Below are 22,686 nucleotides of genomic sequence, written 5' to 3'. Positions count from 1 at the left end.
GCTAATTCCCAGACCACAGAGATTAGTTCCCCTGGTGAACATGGATGCTTTGGAGGGCGGACTCTTTGGCATTGTACCCCCCATTCTCCCCAGGCTCCGTCCCCAAATCTCTAGGAGTATCCCAGACTAGTTCTGGCAACCCTGCTCCCCATCTCCTCCTAGGGGGGAGGTGGTAGCCCTAGTTTCAGGTTATACTCCTAGACAGCACAAAGGCCCTTCCTTTAAAAAAAAAGTGTTATAGCTGTTATGCTTTAGGGTTGCTTGACAGATTGCAGAGGCAGACTGCTTTCCCTTTCATCCAGTTTGCTAGTATTCTATGCCAGGGGTGGCCAACGGTAGCTCTCCAGATGTTTTTTGTCTACAATTCGCATCAGCCCCCGTCATTGGCCATGCTGGCTAGGGCTGATGGGAGTTGTAGGCAAAAACATCTGGAGAGCTACCGCTGGCCACCCCTGTTCTATGCCATACTTGGGAGTACTGACGTATTTGTTTTCATTTACACGTATAAACTTTTGCCTGGATTTTATAAATAGTTTTTTTTTTCCTGGTAAATGAATATTTAAAGAAACACCATAATGGAATATAGTTACCATGTACTTTTGTTCAGGAAATGTGTGAACTGCAAAATAGAAAAGCTGATATAATTTTTTTTAAATAGCCTCAGTTGTATCCAGTGTCCCCTATGTTCCACAATGTGGTTCAGCAGAATCCTATGTCTGCAAGATCTTCCTAACCTGCCGAAATTTCCCCCAGATCATTTTATTCAGAAAGACTGTGCTTTTGCATTTAAATACTATGGCTTTGTTGGTTTGATTAATGGTGTTTTTTTCTTTTTTTTACTGCAGTTTGAAGGTTGCCTTTATGTTTTGGAAGTCCAGCTGGGCTAATAAAGCAGGGCAGGCATGGATGACTAATAAATAAACAGCCTGTGTCCTTTCCAGGTCCTTAATGAAATAAGTTGCCAGGATCATTGGTTGCGAACAAATATCAATTTGTTATTGGAAGATAATATCAATTCATTAGTCAGTTAATGAAGTAGATTAGACAGTATTCAATTGCTGGAACAACCTGGTGTCTAGTTAAGCCAAGTTTAGCCCACTGAAACCAATGGCATTCAATATACTTAAGTTTGTATTGATTCAAAGCTGATGTCCACTAATATCTTTCAGGGTAAAACAAAGACCCACTGGTGGCATTTCTCACCTTCTGTTTTTATGTGCCGAGTCTGCATAACCCAAGCTTAGGCCATGAGGAGAAGCCTGTGTAGGAGTAGCTACAGGGCCTATATCTCCCAGGATCCCTTTTGTTCCTCTGATTGGGTGAGAGCAGTTTTGGAAGGAAAATGTGCCCAGAGTGGTTGGACCTGGGGGGGGGGGGGAGCATAAATAGGCCAAGCTGCAGGCAGGGTTGTTCCCTCTGAAAGGCTGCTGACAGAGAGAAGTGGTTCTCTCTGCAGTGGCTGCGGTCTGATGAGAAGGCAGCAAGAGGGTTCCCTTACCAAGGAAGGGTGAGTCCATTTGGAATTATAGAAAGGGAACATCTAGTTAGATGTGTCAGGGCTTTTATTTCTTTGTACCAACTGTTTCTTTATTCACTGTTGCATTAAATGTTTTACTACCCACTTGTTGTTCTAGAGCACTTACAATAAACTTCTTGTTGTTACACTGCCTGAATCCTCACGTATCCTCCCCCAGTGTTATCCTCACAGCAAACAGACTGGAAGAGAGTTACAGACTTGAGGTCACCTGGTGACCTCAGCAGCTGGGCTGAGCAGGCAGGGCTTTCGTTGTAGAAAAAGCCAAGCAGGAACTCATTTGCATATTAGGCCACACCCTCTGATGCCAAACCAGCTGGAACTGCATTTCTGCACATTCCTGCTAAAAAAAGCTCTGTGAGCAGGGATTTAACCTCAAGCCTCTCCTGGATTTGACCTCCTCTGGATTTGTCCTCAAGCCTCCAAACACTCTAGCCAATACATCCCATTAATTGTGGTGGAATGATGATGTGAAATTATAGTTGTGCAAAAAAAACAACAACCCAGAATTGGGCAAGTTTTGCAATTTGAATCTTGATGTAGTAATTTAGCTTCAATATTTAGTGTAGATTGCAAAATTAAAATTTGGCATCAGCATCTTCTGGGGATGGAGCAGGAGTCACTGGGTGTGTGTGGGAGGTATTAGTGAATTTTCTTAATTGTGCAGGGGAGGGATGGTGGCTAAGTGGTAGAGCATCTGTTTGGTAAGCAGAAGGTCCCAGGTTCAACAAACCCCGGTATCTCCAACTAAAAAGGATCCAGGCAAGTAGGCGTGAAAAACCTCAGCTTGAGAACCTGGAGAGCCGCTGCCAGTCTGCGTAGACAATATTGACTTTGATGGACCTGAAGGTCTGATTCAGTATAAGGCAGCTTCATATGTTCTTATGTTCATATATGCAGGGAGTTGGATTAGATGACCCAGGAGGTCTCTTCCAATTCTATGAATTGAATTGTGACTATTCTGTTTTTTTCCTGCCCAATGGCAGCTACTTCCTGTTGGATGCTGTCAAGTACAGAATTGGCTACAAAATTCTCAGACGTCAACAAGGGTATGCAGAAGCTCAAAATAATTGTGTGCTGAATGACCTGGAGGTTTGTTTCAGAGGCCGTCTATGCTTTCTTCAGCCTGTTCTTCTGGCTGAGAAGCCTCTGAGAGCAGAGTGTTGCTGAATGAACAGTGAGCTGAAGGAAACTGCAGATGGGATGTTGGCTGCCCGCTTGCCCTGTGGGTGCTTGTCAGTCTGACCTGTGGCCACAACCTGGTGCTTTTGCCAGCACACTGTGGTGAGGAAGAGGCATATGTGCAGGGGGCGGGGGCTGATTGAGGAAAGAGGAATGATTGCAAGAGAGTCCATTTCTCCTCAGTGGCTTTCTCTGCTCGCTTCTGAATGTAACGATGGCCATAGATGATCAAAGTTAGCCTTCTCCCCTGTGGCTGCTCTTGTGCGTAGGACTGTAGGCTCCACTTTCTACTTCTATCTCTGTATGCTAACTGAGGACTCTTGTTTTTGTCTAAAGATCTATGGGGGACACATTTCCAAGACTGGGACTTGGAGACAAGCAGTCTTTGTGTTCAGAGTACTGAGAGAGGTACATAAAGGCATGTTTGGTTCATCTTGCTATTGCCTTTGATTGCCACTTTTGTTCTGCTTCAAAAAAACCTTGTTTGACCAAAGATGATAACTAGGGCTTTTTGACTCCATACCCAATTTGGCACCCCCCCCTCCTTCAGTGCCCGGGGCAAGCACCCCCCTCTGCCCCCCCGGTCCGGCCCTGGTAGAAATGCCCAGCAGGAACTCATTTGCATATCAGGCCACTCCCCTTGATGCCAAACCAGCCGGAACTGCGTTCCTGCTCAAAAAATTAAAAAAGCCCTTATGATAACTTGAGGAGTGTGGAGAAATTAGTGTGTACACCATGGGCCACAGTGGTTCTATTATATCTCCTTCAACTCCTTTACCAACAATTGTGTGTCTTCAGAATCTGTGAGCTGCAGTAGTGGGATTTTGCACTGCTCACATTTCATGATGTATGTTGATTTTATACCTTAGACATGAGGTAGCAAAGCAGCTGGTGAGCAGAGATACTGCAGACGTTGTGACAGTCACCAATCACTTGTGAAATCTCCTTGCTTTGCCAACATCTGACTTTTCCCAGCATTTGACTTGAACACCTGTTGACCAGCTTTGTGGCTGCATAAGTAGCAGTAGTGGTTAACTGTAATTTCCTTCTGTCCTGCAAGCCTCTTTTGCATCTACACAGTAGGTAAAAAAGGGGAGTGCTGCAAGACCCATAGGCTGTTCAGGGATATGCATGCGTGAAATAATCTCAGTGATCACATGGACTAAACACCACATGGTAAGGCTTCTAAAAATATATAGTGTTTTAATCACAAACTGATTAGCCAGTCCACTTACTGCTTATTCATAAAAATGGTTGGTGAGCAGTTATGACAGGACTGTGAGCAAGGGAGGGAACAAGGATTCTCATCATGTGAAAGAAAGCATCTTTAAAATACTACTAATGGCACTATACTGCTAGAATACACAAAGTGTGACCTAATGAACAGCATAGAGTTGCTTTAGAACAGCAAAAAATTAGCTCCCTGCTAATAACTAGTGAGCAGAACGTGAACTGAACTGGTGGGTGTTTGAACATCCCTAGTGCCAAGAAGTCCTGTGATGGCAGCTCATGGCAAGATTGCCAGTTTTTCATTTTAAAACAGTCTGGGCCCTAGATTGGGTTTAGAACAGGCAAAGTCTGTAAAAATGTGAGGTCTTCTGAAGGAACCTGGGGGAAATTGGTGGGTCTGAGCTAGAAGGGTCGAAAGAGACAGTGCAGGATGGATTGCAGTGGAACCTTCTGGCACTGGCAATTCATGGGCGGAGTGTCTTGGATTCCAAATTTCTTTAAACTCAGTATTGGTTACATGGCTGAACACAGCCATACCACTTGGCACAGTAAAATATTAACTTTTCAACAAATCCTAATTCAAGTTTAAGCGGGTGACAGTGTTTAAAGCAAACTGTGAGCACTCCATTAGCCTGGACATTTCTCATTCTTTGGAAGAGGTTTTATCTATCCGTTTTTAGCAAAATATATTCCAGTGTTGTGTGCTCCTTCCTTATTGACTAAGCAAAAAAGATGGTGGTGTGTGAGGGGGCTTCAAGCAGGCTGTCTGACCACCCAGCAGGCTGTCAAGTGCCATCCATTAAGCCGATTGGCCAGTTCTTGCTAATGCATCATGGATGGGAAAGAATGGAGGCCTAAAGCTTTTATCCATTTAAACATCTTTAATATTTTACATTGAGAGAAATTGGGATCAATGTCTTGTTTATACAGCAGCATTTATGGAGAAGTCGGTCAACATTTTCCCTTCCTTTCTTCCCCAGCCAAACTAGAATTCTCAGAGGATGGGAACAAATGACACAGGCAAAAAGAATAAAATATCAGCAAATCTGTTTGCCTTAGGTGTGAGGAATGGGAATATTCTGAAATAATCTCAAATTATTATTATTATTATTCAAGGTTTTTTACCCTAAATGTAGGATGAGAGAGAAAGGGCCTCTTTTGCATCTGGGTAGGGGTGGTTCTGAGATATGTATCCCTGATGGGTTTTCCAACCAATAACAAAATCTGATGCAGTATGCATGTCAGTTGCTGCATCTCTGAATAGATTTTTGCAGGGGGGAGTTTGTAGAAAAAGCCCAGCAAGAACTTATTTGCATATTAGGCCACATACCCTGATATCACCATTGTTCTGCATGGGACTTATTTGCATATTAGGCCACATCCCCTGACACCAAGCCAGTCAGAACTGCGTTCCTGTGTGTTCTTGCTCAAAAAAGTCCTGAATTTCTGGATCCCTTGATTCCAGTCCACCAATCATTCCATCCATGGGATGCGCAACCTAGTAAGTATTCCAATGGGTGCAAGATGAAGATTCATTAAACACAACAATATTTCAGTTTTGAGCACCCCACCCTTTTGCTTCAGAAGGAATTTCATACACAAGTAAATAAATGAAGTTTAGTAAAATATTTCGTTGAGACTCAAACTGTGGTTATGCTTGATAAACCTGCTTTCTGTATTCATTGGGATAGTTCTATCCTTTTCATAGTGCCACCCTTTTCAATGTGAAACTGCAGACGTCCTGATGGGGAGAGTTCCCCAGTTCTGACTAGAACAAGACCATCCTCAGTGGAATCTACAGTTAGTTGACCTAACTGGACAAGCGTCTATAAATGGTCATTGGTGGGGGATAGGGCTGCCAGCTGTGGTTTAAGAAATCTCTGGAGATTTGAGGGCGGTGTTTTGAGAGGGCAGAATTCAGAGACAGGAGAACTCTAGGTCCTACCTGGAAATTAGCAACCTGGGGAGGCAGGATCACTTTCCCTTCTTGAAAATAGAACTCAAATCACAACTTTTCCAGACTAACATTCAGACTAACTTCAGCATATGTTTTCATTGTGTCAGCTGCTTGTTTGGATGAATAGCATCCCCTATAATGTTGTGTGGAATCCTGAGTGTGCTACATTTTGACTGCAAGATGCTTGTGCAGGCAGGCTCTATATAACATAGATTAGTAAGAGACAAGATAACAATATTATGACCTATATGCAAAATTCTGGACTATGAGCAAAATTATTTGCAAAATGTGGTGGTATGTTCTTTTTTTTTACAAAGTAGAAGATGGGTGCATTTCAGGGTTCATCAAAATGCAATTTGTCCCTCTCCCCCCCCCCTACACCTTTGCAGCATGGGAGGTAAATAATCCATATACTTCATTTCGTCCTTGTGTTAAGTATCCTGCGGAACTGCATGTCACATGATTTTGCATTGGGACAGGGCTCCTTCGTCTATCACAGAATGAAAGGATATTTTAAAAAGGAATGAATTGGATTTATGGTGCCTGTTCAGCAAATTGCTTTTTTAAAAAATGTGTGACTTTTTCCATCATTGCTGAGGTTAAGAATGGTCTTGAGTCTACCACTCAGTCAGCACTTAAAATGAATAATTAAAAAACCACTGCATAATTGAAATAGATAAAGGACATAAACCTTCTGAGCCACAGGACATAAAGCAAAGTTTCCTTATGTCCCCTGGATGAATTATTGAGGTTTTTTACACCTTCTCCATAAGCACTGAAGGCAAAGATGCTTACATTTCCAAAGGTTCATCAAACTGATGCTCAAGGGCAATTGCCCCCCAATTTCATGCACGAGTGGTAAGAGTTGTAGTATTGTACACACATGAAACCGCCTTACACTGAATCAGACCTTTGGCCCATAAAAGGCAGAATTGTCTAGTCAGACTGTCAGTGGCTCTCTAAGGTCTCAGGCAGAGGTCTTTCACATCATCTACTGCCAGTTCTTGTAACAGGAGATACTGGGGATTGAATATGGGATCTTCTGCATATGAGGCATCTGCTCTACCACTGAGCCACAGCCCCTCCCCCTTGTGAGGTGTGGAGTAATTTGGGTTTTTTTTAAAAAAAAAATCCCATTGTCCACAAAATGGTGGCTTTGAAGACTGGATTCTATGGCATTATATACTACATTATATACCTCTCCAAACTCTGCCTTCCCCAGACCCCCAACTCCAAATCTTCAGGAATTTTGGAAGGAAGTTGGAATAAAGGCTGGCAGAGCAGATTGGAATAGATCCAGGCGAGATCTGAGCCAGGTGGACCACAGCTTGCAGCAATGATAGCCATGAGTGAATGCTTGCCCATCACCTCTTTCTGCACTACTGTCAGCCAGATTCAGCTTTAGCATACTAGCCACTCAAGTACTAAAGCAATGAACTAGACTTCACCCATCAATCCTTGCCAGGCTCATTTGTGCATCCTGGGAACAGCCAGACCAAATGACTAGGTTTTCAGACCTCCAACATAGTTTCACTAATTTGCAGATTCCAAAAGTCATGTAATATCTTTGTATTAATGGTATGCAAGTTTTGGAGTTTCTCAAAAGCCCTTCAAGGGAGGGTATAAAAGTCCTCAGTCTGTAGGAATCCAGAATGCATTATTAGCCTTAGGGCAGGTAAATAATATATTTTCATGCAGGTAAATAATATATTTTCAAGCCACTTTTGATGCACTCTAGCAATAATTTGCAAGTGGATTTTGCCCTTTCAGAAAGTCAAATCTAGTTGCAAAGATAATTGAAAGTGCATGATGTTGCGTGCAAACAGGTATCAGGATGCACCAAAGGGCAGGGAAGAGGAAAATCAGCCACACTTGCACTGAGAATTTCGAGGCTGTCAGTTTTACTAGTGAACTACTAATTGGTTAGTAAACTCTGTTTTTATGTTAAATGTATGTATTTATTTCTGTTATTAAAACCTCATGTCACTTGCTTTTTCTAAATTTCCTCTCTATGAACTAGGGTTGCCAAGTCCAATTCAAGAAATATCTGGGGACTTTGGGGGTGGAGTCAGGAGACTTTGGGGGTGGAGCTATGAGACTAGGGGTGGAGCCAAGATCAAGGCTGTGACAAGCATAATTGAACTCCAAAGGGAGTTCTGGCCATCACATTTAAAGGGACGGCACACCTTTTCAATTCCTTCCTTCCAAAGGAAATAATGAAGGATAGGGGCACCTTCTTTTGGGGCTCATAGAATTGGACCCCCTGGTCCAATCTTTTGGAAACTTGGTGGGTATTTTGGGGAGAGGCACTAGATGCTATACTAAAGATTTGGTGCCTCTACTCCAAAAAAACAGCCCCCCCAGAGCCCCAGATACCCGCAGATCAATTCTCCATGATTTTCTATGGGAATAAATCTCCATAGGGAATAACAGAGTTCCCAGCAGACATTTCCCTCCCCCCCCCCCGCTTTCTGATGACCCTGAAGCGGGAGGAGGGCCTCCAAACCGGGGGATCCCCTGCCCCCACCTGGGGATTGGCAACCCTACAATGAACTGGGAACACTAATGAGAACCAGTGAATTCATGCCATAAAATCTACAACAGCCCAAGACCACAAAACAGCTGCCATTGGCAGGAAGTGGCATTATTCTCTTCAAAAGCAACCAGAGCAGAAATGCTCCAGAATTCATTATGTGGACAGCTCTACATTGGGGGAAAGGAATGGTTTTCCCATCTCATTTTGTTTTGCTACTAATAGAGTTTAGTATCTGAAAAGAATCTTACCAGTCATGAGAATTCATGCTGCCAGTTTCAAACTACCAAAATTGTGTTTTTATTCCCTTGCTTTCCATGGTTTCAAAGAGATGGTTCCCATCAGGGGTCGTTTTGTAGAAAAATAGGTGGTGGAGCTCATCCAGGGTTGTTATGCAGCTGCACCTACAATTCAATGGACAAGGAGGTGGAACTCTCAGAAGGAGGAGGTGGAACTCTCAGAAAAGTTCAGGAGCTGTGCTCCTGTGAGCTCCCACTGAATCCAAGGCCTGGTTCCCATTATGTATCAGTGGAAATAGCACCAAAGTTGTTAAATTTATGTACTATGGTTTTAATATTGTTTAATAGGTTTTATATTGATATTGTTTTATGTTAGATTGTTGCACTTTTATGATGCCATCTTTGTCTTGTTAGCTGCCCTGAGCCCACTTGCAGGGAGGATACAAATAGAAATAAACAAACAAACAAACAAACAGAAAGATGTCTGCACATGCTCAAAGGCATTGTGTCCTTACACTGGTTTTTTAAAAAGAAGAGAAAGGCACCTTGCTCATGCTCAGAAGCATGTTGTCCATAAGCCTTTTTTTAAAAAAATACCCTACTGTTTCTCTTTAGAAAAGACACTATGTACATGTTCCAAAGAATTCTGCTATAAGTTGCAGAAAATTTTTTAAAGATAGCAAAGTTCTATGATGAATTCTCAAACTTAGACCCTGGAAAAAGAAGCAAACTGGCAGAAACAGACCATTCATTTGTATATGAAAGCACCGAAGCTGTTTTTCAGAAGGGCACTTGTGGCTGGCTTCTCTGAAGTGAGGCTGGACCACAGCGTTGTTGTCATGGCGATCCTCCTCTTCTCCGGCATCCTGGACTGCCCTGCCAGAGGAGCAAAGGAGACACTCCCAGCACTCCTGCTTCCTCCCCCCTCCTTCTGTGGCTTTCTCAGGGTGGGAGCTGATGATATTTTATAGCTGCCCTTGTAGCCAATGGCATTGCAGACGGCCGAGATGCCAGCACCCTGGGAAAGCTCTCCGCTCCGTCATCGGTGCATTGCAGGGCGTGGGGGATGCCCCATAGGAACTGGGGCTGACCCTGCTGCATGTACCTGCCTCCTGCACAGAACCAGGGCACCGACATCCTTGACTTAGCTGGATCCAGAAACGCTTTTAGCGATGACATGATCTGCCTCTGGGAAGGAGCTCGAGCTGTGCCGGGAACTTGCTACAGCAGCTGCTGGGGAAGTTTTGCTTTCCAAGTTGTGAAAGTTTTGGCGTTGCTTTTTCCTTCATGATCCAAAGCAGCAACCAGCCCCTCTTGGGTGCAGCCACCTTTCCTCTCCTTATCCCTGTCTCCTTCCCACCCCCTCTGCCCTGCAAGGGGCAAACCTGAAGGGAGGCAGTGGCTCGTCAGTCTTCCCAATGTGAGGACTCCAAGATGTGAGGCTGCCGGGGGAAGGAGGTGAGGCTGTTGTTTTCTGCTGCAGACGGATTGCTCCCTGGCAGGCACTTTATCACTCTGGTTCCCAGGGGAGCTGAGCTGGCCCCGGGGGCTACAAGTCGCATGCCCCCAGAGTTGCACTGCCCATCGCAGGACACTGGCCAGCGATGGCAATCCAGGGGATGGAACTTTGCGCCATGGCGGTGGTCATTATCCTTTTCATCGCAGTCCTCAAACAGTTCGGGATCCTGGAGCCCATGTCCATGGAAGGTAACTAGTTCCTGTACCTTTGCCTGGCTCCCTCAACCACCCAAGCCCCCCCCCCTCCATTGCACCCATTTGCCTTCCCCCACTGCAACCCTTCTTCCTTGATCCCTGGACAAAGCTCTCCCTGGTGCATATATATGCTGGTTCTTGAAAGCAAGGCTTTCCTGAACAATTAGCTCTGCTTTAGCCAATTCTTCTATTTCTTGCCAAAAACCATTTCTGGGTATTCTTATAACTTCCCTTTGGTTTCTTGATAACATTTCCTGGTAGAAGCTTTTTTCTTGTCCCTACTAACTGCTCTTCCTCTTGTGGTTTCTAAAGAATGTTCTGAGGGGAGGAATTGTCCCTCTGGAAGTCTGTTATTTGCAGCGGGACTTTTAGGCAGAGAACTTAGGAGGAGAAAATGACAAACTGCCAGAAATATTCCTCCTTGATAGTTAAAACTTAACTTGGTTCTCAGGATAATGTCCCTTTCCCCTCCAAATGCAGACCTAACTAGTTTTATTACTGTAAACCATGATCACAATGCATGGTTCAAGCATTGGAAGTTAACAGAACGCAGGATTTTAAATAAAGCCCCCCCAAAAAAGTAAGAGAGAAAAGATGCTTGAAGGATAATGGTGCTGAGCTGTGCAGTTTGAGCCTGCAGATAAAGCTCGTGATGGAGGAAACCCCTGTAGACTAATTAGATGCATAAGGATCTGAGCCTTATGCAGAAAGAGCCAAGTGACCCATAGGCAAGCTGTCCTGGAAGAGTCATGTTATCTTCAGGATGCTTCAGTTAAGAAGGTCTGCCTTTGGGCAGGGCTTTGATGGGCGATTACCTGGGAATACTGCATCTGCTGTTTAGTGGAGGCAAGGTGGGATATTCACAATCACAGTAATACAAGAGAGGGGGCCTCTTTCTTTGAAAATTCCCCACTGCTTCCTTTGACACTGTCAGGTGCTTCACTGATCTCACATGGCCTGTGCTTGATCTTTTTACTTAGTGCCAAGGATGCCCAAAGCTCCCCTTAATCCAAGAACCAATGAATGGCACAGAACATGGTGAGGAGTCGTGTCTTGCATGGCATCTCTCAGCCCAGATAAGCATGGCCTTTTCTAAGTGATGAGGCAAAACCTGGGTGAATATAGCATTCCCCAACCCCAGGCTGCATGGTGAAGTGGTGACGAGACTGATTTACCTGATTTAGATTTGCTACTATATCGGCGCATAGGTCATGTGGTTTCAGCATATCACTGTGATTGAAACATGATGTGCAAAAGCAGTCACGTGATGCTCACTTGTTTCCAAGAGAGCTGAAAGTGCTTCCCTTGGGGTATGAGTGCATGTCCCGCATCACATCTGATCCATTAGGTTTTGCAGGTTTTCAAACAACAGAAAACCCTGCCAAAACTGTTAAGAAGAGGCAACAGTGGGGTGAATGCACACATTACTAGCAGTGATCCCTTTTTGAACATGGTCTCTTCTACTTAGAAGTCCCTTCTAACCTCTGGAAAGTTGATTTGCAGGGTAGCAGAATTTACATGGACTAATAGCCATGTGGGTCAGGGAGCTGCAGTGAGGAGGAGGAACAAAGTAACCCTCTCCTCCCTCTTCTGCAAGCATAGCTTAACTGATGAGAAAGGAGGAAGGAATATTTTTGCCCTCTGACATGCAAGGACCATCAGTTTTCCAGGTATCGGGGACTGCTTGAAGGGCGGGAACAACACAAAAATCCACATCCACCTGCTCTTATTACTATCAGATTGCTGGATTAGATCTCTTTTCTGCTGGGCTGTATTCAAGGTGCTGACTTCGGCCTTTAAAGCTTTACCTGGTCTAGGACCAGGTTACAAGAAGCAGAGCCTTTTCAATCATGGCACCCCAACTTATATATCATATCTCAAAGCTATTTGCCTAGGAGTAGATTAGGTGAGTTTCCAATGGCAGGCAAAGATGTTTCTGTTTACCCATGCTTTTTGCCATTTAGGTTATGTAGTTTGTTAGGACTTTAGATTTTGCAGATTTTGGTTTGTTTTCTTCTGGTGTTTAAAATCCCAAGTGTTGCTATGTTTACTTTATAGTTAAAATTCTTTTTATTTATGTTTATTTGATTTTTAACAAGGATGTTTTGAGTTAAGGGAGACTAATGGGGTTATGGCTTTAATATCTAGCTTTCCCTCCTTCTATCCTCACAACTGTTCTGGCTCTGATTGCAAAGGGCTGAAGCAGTCGAAGGATTCCTCTGCAGCAAGGGGTTTCCCAAGTAGCTGGAGGGCAGGTCCAGTCTTCTCAAGAGCACTGAGGTCAGACTCACAGGTGAGCGGTCCTGTAGCCAAAAATGTTTGGTTGATGGGGCAGGGGGTTGAGCACAGAGGGGGCAGGGATAGGGGCTCGCTTGATGGGGCATGGCTTGATACTGAGGGGTGTGGCCCTGGGCCTGTGGGCCAGTAGGTGGGTGCTGGGTCCAGGCTCACAGAAGCAAGTTAGCCATACAAATGACTGAACTAGCAGTGCTTGATGCTTAGCCCAGGGGCTAAATATCATAGAGAGCAAGAGCCCCACCTGTTCCCAGGCTTCATCTGGCCAGGGGTTAATCGAGCCCCAGTCTAGCAAAACACTGTATGCACTTAGGCAGTGATCTGGCTCAGTAGCTGGAACTGAGTTGCCTTCTTGCGGGCCTGTCATCTCTGTCACTCCCAGTGAGTGGAAGGAGAACTTGGGAGTCTTGGAGTCCAAGATCTGGCACTACAAGGCAGGGGGGGTTGGCTCCCTTGAATCTGGCATGTTGGCAGCATTGCCTGGAGCTAAGCCTTCAAGGGCAGATCCTTCAACTGAAGCCTTGGGATCTAGAGGCTATGGGCTGGGTGTCCCAGGGTCATCCCCCAGGGTGCTCTCTGGTTCATCCTGGTTATCCTCTGAGGGATCTGTTCCTGAGTCTGAGTTCAGCTCAGGAGGGCTCATGACAACAACACCCCTGTGATATGTCAGGTGAGGACAGACTGAGACACCATCATGCAGTCAACCTGAACTTGGATCTCCCCAGCTAGCATCCAACAACTCTGTCCACTTTCTCACACAGCCTTTGATTCCCTTACAGATCCAGTAATAGAATGTAGGACCTCTAAGCAAGAGTTTTACTCCAGGTGGGCATCAGCCATAACACCTCTCTTTTTAGGAATTGAACTCCCAGATTGATACATGTGCTGCAAGCAAGGGGAATGCAGTTCACATAGGAAGTGGGGCATTTCTTTGTCACCTGTTTGAAAAATCAAGTGAGCTTTGTTGATCTTTTGCCACAAGTGGTACATTCAAAATTCATTATAGATTAGGGTTACCAAAAACCTGGTGGAAAAAATGTTTTGTCTCTTTACCAGAGGCTTAATGGGATGTTATTTACCACATGGTATTATTTACCTGTGTACCATGAAAAGCTCCAGGTTAACTGGCCATTGTCACATATTAAGTCTCCATTTTCTTGAATGCTGAGGCCATGAGCACACATAGACCTCTGCACTAAGAAGGCAGCCATTGACCATGTGCTTGCCTGGAACTTAAAGGTAATTGTAACCATGTAGAGATCTGTAACTTCTTAAAGCTAAGGAGCCTGTCCTATATATTAACATCTGATAGGTAACAACGGCCAGGTCCAACTTAGAAAATATGTGGGGACTCTGGGGGTGGAACCAGGAGACTTTCCCATTCTCTAAATTAAATAAAAATATAGCAGTGCAGTTCCCCTCAATAGTCTTCATTTCCTTGTCCCCCAGCAGCTATGCTTCCACTAAATAAACACACACACTATCATAAAGCAGCCAAAAATAAACACAGTTAGCAAGCATACACTTTTGTGATCTCAATGGGGCATTTACTCACATTGCTGAATATAATCATCTGTTGTATTTCAACCAATGTCTTCAGGAAAATGAAAGAACAGCCTAGAGGGTGGAATTTCCCTCCAAACCAACAGAGGGGCCGAGAGTATCCTGGCTCTGCTTGCCCCACCCCCTTGCAGCTTTTCTGCTGATATTTAAAGATACACACACATTCAGAAACAAATGGTTGCAAGCTTCTTCTAAACCTGCTGATGTTTGAAAGCACATGGTGGCTGGGGCAGGGCTTCCCCCCATCAGGAGTTGGTGGCAGAGAGAATCCTGAAAAATTGAGAGATCCTCTGCCCAGACCTGGGGACTGGCAAGCCTACTGATAGGGCATATATATAGAAAGGGACAGGGGATTTATGTTTTGCCTGTTTCTTTTGAAACGCCTTGCTCAGTCTGGTGCTGTCCTAAAAGTATGCTTGTAAATATTTTCTTTTTAATAAATAATTAATAACTTTTGATGCTGGAACAGTTCTCTTTACCACATATACCTCCACCATCTCAGAGACACTATTTTATAAGGAGCACCAGGGGAAAGGAAGGCAGTTGGCAAGCGGCTATTCCTCCAAGGGCGCACAGGACAGTGAAATGACCTGTGGTGCCCAGGTGCTGGGCAGCAAAAGACATGGAGGCAAGGCCTCAGAACTTGGAAGGAAAGCTGGGAGTCCTGACCCTCCCAGTGGGCAATTCCGTATAAAGGTCAGGTGGGGTGGTGATGAGTTACCTGAGAGCAGAAGCCTCTACAGGAGTTGAGAAAAACTTAGTAGGGCAGGGCAGAATAGGACCTGCAGGCAAGAATGGACGCATTCTGCCACAATAACTGAAATGTAAAAGTAAGAACATAAGAGAAGCCATGTTAGATCAGGCCAATGGCCCATCCAGTCCAACACTCTGTGTCACACAATGGCAAAAATTTTTTATATATATATATATATACACACACACACACACACTGTGGCTAATAGCCACTGATGGACCTCTGCTCCATATTTTTATCTAAACCCCTCTTGAAGGTGGCTATACTTGTGGCCGCCACCACCTCCTGTGGCAGTGAATTCCACATGTTAATCACCCTTTGGGTGAAGAAGTACTTCCTTTTATCCATTTTAACCTGTCTGCTCAGCAATTTCATCGAATGCCCACAAGTTTTTGTATTGTGAGAAAGGGAGAAAAGTACTTCTTTCTCTACTTTCTCCATCCCATGCATTATCTTGTAAACCTCTATCATGTCACCCCGCAGTCGACGTTTCTCCAAGCTAACAATTGTGATCTATTTAAAAGATTCTATGCCTGAAAAGTCAAGAAATACCTTGATGAGGAACAAACCAAAATCAAAAAGTAGTTATGCCGTGTGTGGTGTTTTTCAAGCTATTAAGCAAAGGGGGGGGGCAGGGAGAGAAAGGAGGTGTTTCGGAGGTTAGATGCAGATGACAACTTCCATTTATGTCCAAAAATCACATTTTCTCTTTGCCACTTTTATACTTTGTTTCACATTCACCTTTCCTTTGTCAGAGTAGTCGCTTAGACTGTAAGCCTGAGAGCAGGACTTGTGTCTTTCATGTTGCTCATGAGCAGTGCCTGAGTTCTGTAGGCACTCTAGAAATTATAACTGACATTGTGCTTCATAGACACCAGTTCAGAAATCCTTAAAGCAACTCTGTAAGGTAGGGCAGTTCAATCATCCTGATCAAACCAGAGAGTAAACCTGCTGAGAGGACAGGTAGCTTTTCCCTAAATTTGTATTTCCCTAAATTTGTTCCCTAAATGTGAATTTGTAGCCTACCAAGATTTGAACTGAGGAGGGCCCAGCTCACGCAATGCCCAGGAGCGAGCCAAGGGGGCTTTTTGGTAAAGTCCCCATATCTTCCTGGAAATCTCTGCAGGTATATCCAAGGTATATCTTTTCAGTAACCACAACATCATTTTAGCAGCTGATAATAAAATATTAACCAAGAAGTAAAACCTGCGTGTTGGAGTCTTAAATCAAGAAACTGGATCCCTTCCCAAGACCCTTCAAGGACACCGTGTGATGGCCGGTATCTCCCCTGACTCTGTTAAACTTCTCTGTCTGTGTGTCTCTCTGCACCATGGCAAAAGCCCAGCAAGTCCCAAAAGAAGGAGGAGGAAGAGGAGGAGGGGTAGCAGGAGAAAGCCAGAGAACAGGCCCCACTCCTCCCATCCCCAAATCCCTCTGAGAGGCAGCAGGGAGGGAGACTCACTGTGAGAGTCAGATGCCCCTGGATGGAGCATCCCACTGCTGAGCCAGAGGTTTGGGTGACAGCTCAGGCTGGGTTTAGTGCTGTGCCTGCCGTTGTTCGTCCTATTTTTAAAATACGCTCACGATTGCTGCATCACATCCCAGCCTTGTTCTGACCTTGCTGAAGGAGACAATATCAGGCTGCATCTCAGCTTTTGGTGGATGATGATGATGACGACGACGACGACGACTGCAGCAGCAACAACAACAATAATTTAAAAATCTGTTGGACAGAGATTGCCCTACTGTAAGAAGAGGTGCAACAGCCAAGACTGGATCCCATTTGGGTGACAGAACAGGAGGCAGAAATCTGACCTGAGAGCAAAGACAAAAAGGATTAAAAAGGTAAAGGTAGTCTCCTGTACAAGCACCAGTCATTTCTGACTCTGGGGGTGGACGTTGCATCATGATGTTTTCACGGCAGACTTTTTACAGGGTGATTTGCCATTGCCTTCCCCAGTCATCTACACTTTACCTTCAGCAAGCTGGGTACTCATTTTACTGACCTCAGAAGGATGGAAGGCTGAGTCAATGTTGAGCTGACTACCTTTACCCAGCTTCTGCCAGGACTGAACTCAGGTTGTGAGCAGAGCTTGGACTGCAATACTGCAGCTTACCACTCTGTGCCACAGGGCTCTCGATAAGGATTGCCAAAGGTCTAAACTAGCTCAATGCTTTAATAGTGGTTGGCTTGATGACCTCAGGGAAGCTGATGGTCATCTTCTATTGCTGCCTCTGTGTGTAGTGTCCACAGGTCCTTCTAGTATGGGTTTAGCTGCTGAGCAATGCCACAGCCAAAAGCTTCAGAATTCTGCCTTGCCAATAGCCTGGAATTTGTCCCAAGCTCCCCCAGTTCCACCAATTATGAAACTAAATGGAGATACAACAATACTCTGCATGGCACTGCCTTTGAATATGTCTCAAAAGCTTCTGTTGCTACAGTGTGCAGCCCAAGCATACAGTCTGAAGCCAACCACTTGGAAGATGCAACTCCACTGCCAGCTGCATCAATCTCACAGGTTACCTGTTGGTTTCTGAGCCCATTTAAAGCCTTCACAGTCTAGGGCCCTCGTCCTTATTGAGCCACATTTCCCAGTATCTTCCCTGTACCAGCTTTGTTCTTCATGGCAAGAAGAAAACAAAGGGCCCCACCAACTGGAACAAAAAGATGAAGAAAAAATAGTGATGCAGTGGGAAGAAATTTTTATTTCAGTATCTATGCTTTTACACATGTTAAATAAAGAAGTTTCAGTCCACTTCAGCGACCATTTGCAATTGGATTTTGCAGTTTCACACAGTAAAAAAGAACTTATTCTCAAAGTGTGTGGGCCCTGAGTGAGATCAGAACCACGGTACTGGGGAAGATCTTCAGCTTTTCCCTTGATTCTGTTCTCTGGAGCTGAAGGTTAGGTTAGGTTTATTTGATTTATATCCTGCCCTCCCTGCCGAAGCAGGCTCAGGGTAGCTAATGAGGCTAATAATGAACCTTGAGGGGTGCTTCTGTCCTGTTGGGTAATCTGTCAGTACACATGCAGTCCCACAATGGGGTTAATAACCCCCCTGCCCAGCCCTCCTGCTGCAGCCCCCCCATTTGGTCCAGCCAAGATGGAAGAGGCAGGGACTTACATTTAGAGGAAGCAATCAATGGCTTGAGTACGATGACATCACATATAGTACAACCCAGAAGTGACAACATCATACTGAGTATGTCAATTGCACTCCCCTATTTTGTCTTTGAATTTCCTATTGCCATCCAGCTGACCAATGAGAGCAGGGGACAGGATATCTCCTACCCCTATTCCTAGTACAAAGGTGCTTGGAGAACAAGCCCCCCCCCCACATTTGAATGTCAGAGTCAGCTGGGGGAAACACAGGCCCTAAATATTACAAATTGTAGAGTGTAGTTTGTAGGGGTCAGAGTAAGTAGGGTTGCCAGCTCTGGCTTGGAAAATTCCTGGAGATATGTGGCCTGTGCCTGGGGAGGGGAGGGAGTTCAGCAAAGATGTAGTGTCCCTCTAGAACTTCAATTTACCTAGACTCTATGGGATACAATTTCAATGTGGCTTCAGACTAAGATTTGGTTACCTTAGTTGACCTCTATGGAGAACTAGACAGGGCAAATGTGACCCTACTAGTTCTGCTGGATCTCTCATTGGCTTTTGGCTGGGACTGGGGGGAGCATCATGTTTGGTGGTTTGAGTCCTATTTTGGGGGGGGGTCTTTCTCAGAAGGGGTTGCTGGGGGATTCCTGCTCTGCTCCATGGATGCCCCGTGGATGGGTTCCACAGGGTTCAGTCTTATCCCTCATGCTATTTAATATTTCTGTGAACCCACTGGGAGAGGTCATCAGGAGGTTTGGACTGTGGTGTCACCAATAAGTGAATAATACCCAGCTCTACCTTTCTTTTCCACCTTACTCCAAGAATGTTTTTGATGTTCTGAATCAATGGTTGCAGTCAGTAATGGGCTGGATGAGGGTGAACATGCTGAAACTTAATCCTGGCAAGACAAATTCTCTGGGTTAGTAGAAGGTGGACCAGGGGCTTGAGATCTTTCCTGAATGGATGGGGATATGCTTCCCTTAAAAAGCCAGGTTTGCAGCTTGGGAGTGCTACTTAACGCAGCAGTCACTTTTGAATACCAAGTGGTTGCAGTGGTTCAGAGCGCTTCAGATGACTGGTGCATCAGCTGCATCCATTCATGGTTCAGTCAGATCTAGTCACAGTAACCTATGCCTTAGTCACATCTAGACTGGATTATTGCAACTTGCAGTGTATGTTCTTAGTGCTTGGGGGGGCAACAGTGGGAGGATTTTGGGAGTTCTGGCCCCACTAGCGAACCTTCTGATGGCACCTGTGTTTTGGCCACAGATGACACAGGCTGTTGGACTAGATAGGCCACTGGCCTGATCCAGCATGGCTTCTCCTCCAACATGGGGCCAACTATCAGGTGCATGTGAGCCTAATGCTATGGCAACTACACTGTCTATTGATCCACTCCTTAGCTCAGCTCAAGATCTTGGGTTCATCCTTTCAAAAACTATATGTCTTTGGACCAGAGTATCTGAAGAACTCTTTTCTTCCATAAGATCACAGGGAGAGGGCCTCCTGACTGTTCCATCAGTCAAAGAAGCTTGTATTGTGGGTTGATGATAGAAGGCCTTTTCAGTGGCAGCCCCATGATTATGGAACAACCTCCCCAGGGGGGTATGCCTGGCCCCTTCACTTTTGATCTTTAGGAGCCAGTTGAAGAGGGTTCTATTTAGGACTGCATTTGATTAATTTACCAGCAGTCCTAAATTATTGTTTTAAATTTTAATGCATTTAATGTATTCATTCTCTATATTTTATCTACATTTTAAGCTGCCTTGAGTTCCATTAGGTTAAAAGACTATTTCTATATAAATAAATAAACCAGGAAACTGTTTTCCTGGTTTATTTATTTATAAACCAGGCCCTACTTTGAGGTTGGTAATCCTACTCATAAGGACTGCCCTACTCATAAGGATTGCTCCCTCCTGTTTCTACCCCCATGTGCTTTCAGATTCCCCATGTTCTGAATTAGACAGGTGGGTGCAAGGAATATGGTCTTCTCAAGAGCCACTCTTTTCTGTGCGTGTGTATAGAATCTGCTCTTCCAAGAAGCCAGCAGGCCTCTTGCTGTGTTGGTCATTTAGTCAGATGTTTGAGGCTGAAGAAGAGCTGTTGATGGATTGGTTTGACTTAATTGTATTTTTGGATGGCTGCTGATTTTCTTTATTGTACTTATTGATCTTTTACTGTGCCGTGTATATTATCTTTAAGTACTTAAAGGGCCCTTCTGCACTGTAAGATGGGACAAATATTTAATGAACAACTAAATAAAAGTATTGCAGCTTCCCAAAGAGAACTGCATGTCCAGAGGTTCTGAAAGACAGCAGGTTCCAAGTGATTCTGCATGGGTTGGTCTTGTTTTTAGGATACAAATGCCAGTTGCAAAATAGTTTGTATTTCTGCTAAGACAGTTTCAAATTTAGTCTGCTAAGACAGGTTCAAACCAGGAACTTTCTGCTTGGTACCTCACAATGCAATCCTAAGCAGAGTTATACCTTTCTAAACCCATTGGCTCCTCTTAGGATCATGCTGTCAGTCTCTTAGTTACTAGACCTATACCAGTTTCACAAAATAATCTTCTTTGTTAGGCCGCTTGGTTCCATTTTATGGCTGGGAACCTGGGGCTAAAACTTGGTGTTTGGGTCATGGTCTCCAAATGAATCTGAGGCCAAGTTTGTTAGGCATCTGGGAAAGACATGGGCCTGAGCTTTTCCCCTTCTGCTGTGAAGTCAAGGTTGCCACTCTTTCTCTGGCACCATGATTGGTAATAAAAGTTAGAACTTTAGTAAGCAATTTTGTTGACAGTGCATGAGATGCATTAGGAGGCCCTTGCTCACTCTCTCACGGCTCGGTTGATCCTGCAGACATAGCAGAAGTAATGAGTAAGAAAGACTTAATCATCCACAAAAGTCTTTCCTTGGGACCTTGAGTCAGGGTAGATTTTTTTTTCCTTTGATACAAATAATGATTGCAGAAGAACAACTCTGATTGTGTCCTTCATTGGTCCTAGAGATCTGTGAAAAGATGTCAGGTTTGTTCCATCACAAACAGTGAGCTTTTTCCTCTGATTTTCTTGTCTCCTTCACCTTGTCCTTCTAAGGCAAGCAAGCTAAAGCAACATCATCTGAATGTTTTCACGTGATAATGGAGTCCAGCAGTCTATGTGTGGAAATTTGTGATTAGCCCAGGTCCAGGATGGTCTGCAGCCCAATTGAATAATACTTTCTGGCAGAGTAGGGGGTAACATACATCATCCCACAAAATTGCTTTAAATCAAGTCAGACTACTATTGGTCTATCAAGGTCACACTAGCAGCAACTCCCCAGCATCTCAAGTGCAGGTTTTTTATGCCACCTACTTCCTGATAATTTAACCTGGAGATGCTGAGACCTTCTGTGTGCAACTCAGGTGATCTACTATTGAGCCATGTCTCTTGCCCAAAATGTATCCTTCCTGGTTGCTCCTCCTTGTACATAATTGTTCTTGACTCACGCTCCCTAATTTTGGAGACCCAACTCCTGAGCATAGACTGCTTCTGTTCTTCATTGGTTTCTTGCAGCTGCTTCTCTGGAATATGTTCCACTGTTCCCGGTTGGATCGCTATAGGAGCTATTGTAGTGATGCAAATGTTCAAATATGCAAGAAAAGCCAGGAAGAATTTTTGTAGGCAGGTGATGTCAGTGGACTCATAACTTATGAAAAGGCTGCATCATGCATTACTAGATAAGCATTATTTGTTTGCTTATTTAGGAGATTTCTATGCCACCCAAGCAGGGGACCCAGGAAAATTAGAATGTCTGCTGCTATGGGCACTTTTCTTGGAGTCCCCTTGTCACATTTCAGGCTGGCCAGGTCAATTGAGGTGGCAAGTAATAACCAGCAGTTGCAGGTGGCAGACATCAAATTATGGCAAGTTCCACAAACAGCAGCAAGATCTTCAGCACCAGGGACAGCTCCACAGGAGAAAGCTTTGTTGCATAGACTGGAACCATACTTGTATATCTGCCAGAGCCCCTAGCCTTTCCTTCATGTTTATTCCCAGCATCAGGTGTTCAGCAGTATACTATCTCTGTATATGGAGGTTCTGTTCAGCTTCCCTGGGTCATATCCATTAATAGATCATGAATGTGTCTCATCCTTTTAAAAACAAAGGCTATCATGCCAACTTGTGGTGTTTGTCAGGAGTCATCCATCCTTAGCACTGCCTTAGCAGAGCCAGCTTGGTGTAGTGGTTAAGTGTGCGGACTCTTATCTGGGAGAACCGGGTTTGATTCCCCACTCCTCCACTTACAGCTGCTGGAATGGCCTTGGGTTAGCTATAGCTATCTCAGGAGTTGTCCTTGAAAGGGCAGCTGCTGTGAGAGCCCTCTCAGCCCCACCCACCTCACAGGGTTTCTGTTGTGGGGGGAGAAGATATGGGTGATTGTAAGCCACTCTGAGTCTCTGATTCAGAGAAAAGGGCGGGGTATAAATCTTCAGACTTCTTCTTGCCTCAGATTGCAAGCTCAGCTGAGGCCCTCAGCCTACCCTGAGTGCTCTGCTTCCAGTTTCCCAGAAGGTCATAAAAGAGGCAGCTGGCAGAGTGGCCTCCAGT

At 44.7% G+C, this 22,686-nt stretch overlaps 1 protein-coding gene across 3 annotated transcripts in view; it reads left to right on the top strand.

The window, feature by feature from the left end:
* Positions 1 to 22,686, top strand: part of KCNIP3 (potassium voltage-gated channel interacting protein 3) — a 126,821-nt gene that overhangs the window by 65,569 nt on the left and 38,566 nt on the right. The window contains exon 1 of one of the 3 annotated variants that reach the window (XM_060251866.1): positions 10,117 to 10,382. The exons of the other annotated variants lie outside the window; for them this stretch is intronic. Within the exon in view, the coding sequence (XP_060107849.1) occupies positions 10,280 to 10,382 (103 nt within the window). The 5' untranslated portion in view covers positions 10,117 to 10,279. Of the gene's footprint in view, positions 1 to 10,116; positions 10,383 to 22,686 lie in introns of those variants that run through there. 3 annotated transcript variants of the gene reach the window in all.

Source organism: Heteronotia binoei, chromosome 12 (assembly GCF_032191835.1).
Source record: "Heteronotia binoei isolate CCM8104 ecotype False Entrance Well chromosome 12, APGP_CSIRO_Hbin_v1, whole genome shotgun sequence".
In the NCBI taxonomy this organism is placed as follows: domain Eukaryota; kingdom Metazoa; phylum Chordata; class Lepidosauria; order Squamata; family Gekkonidae; genus Heteronotia; species Heteronotia binoei.
This window is presented reverse-complemented; position numbering and strand designations above follow the sequence as displayed.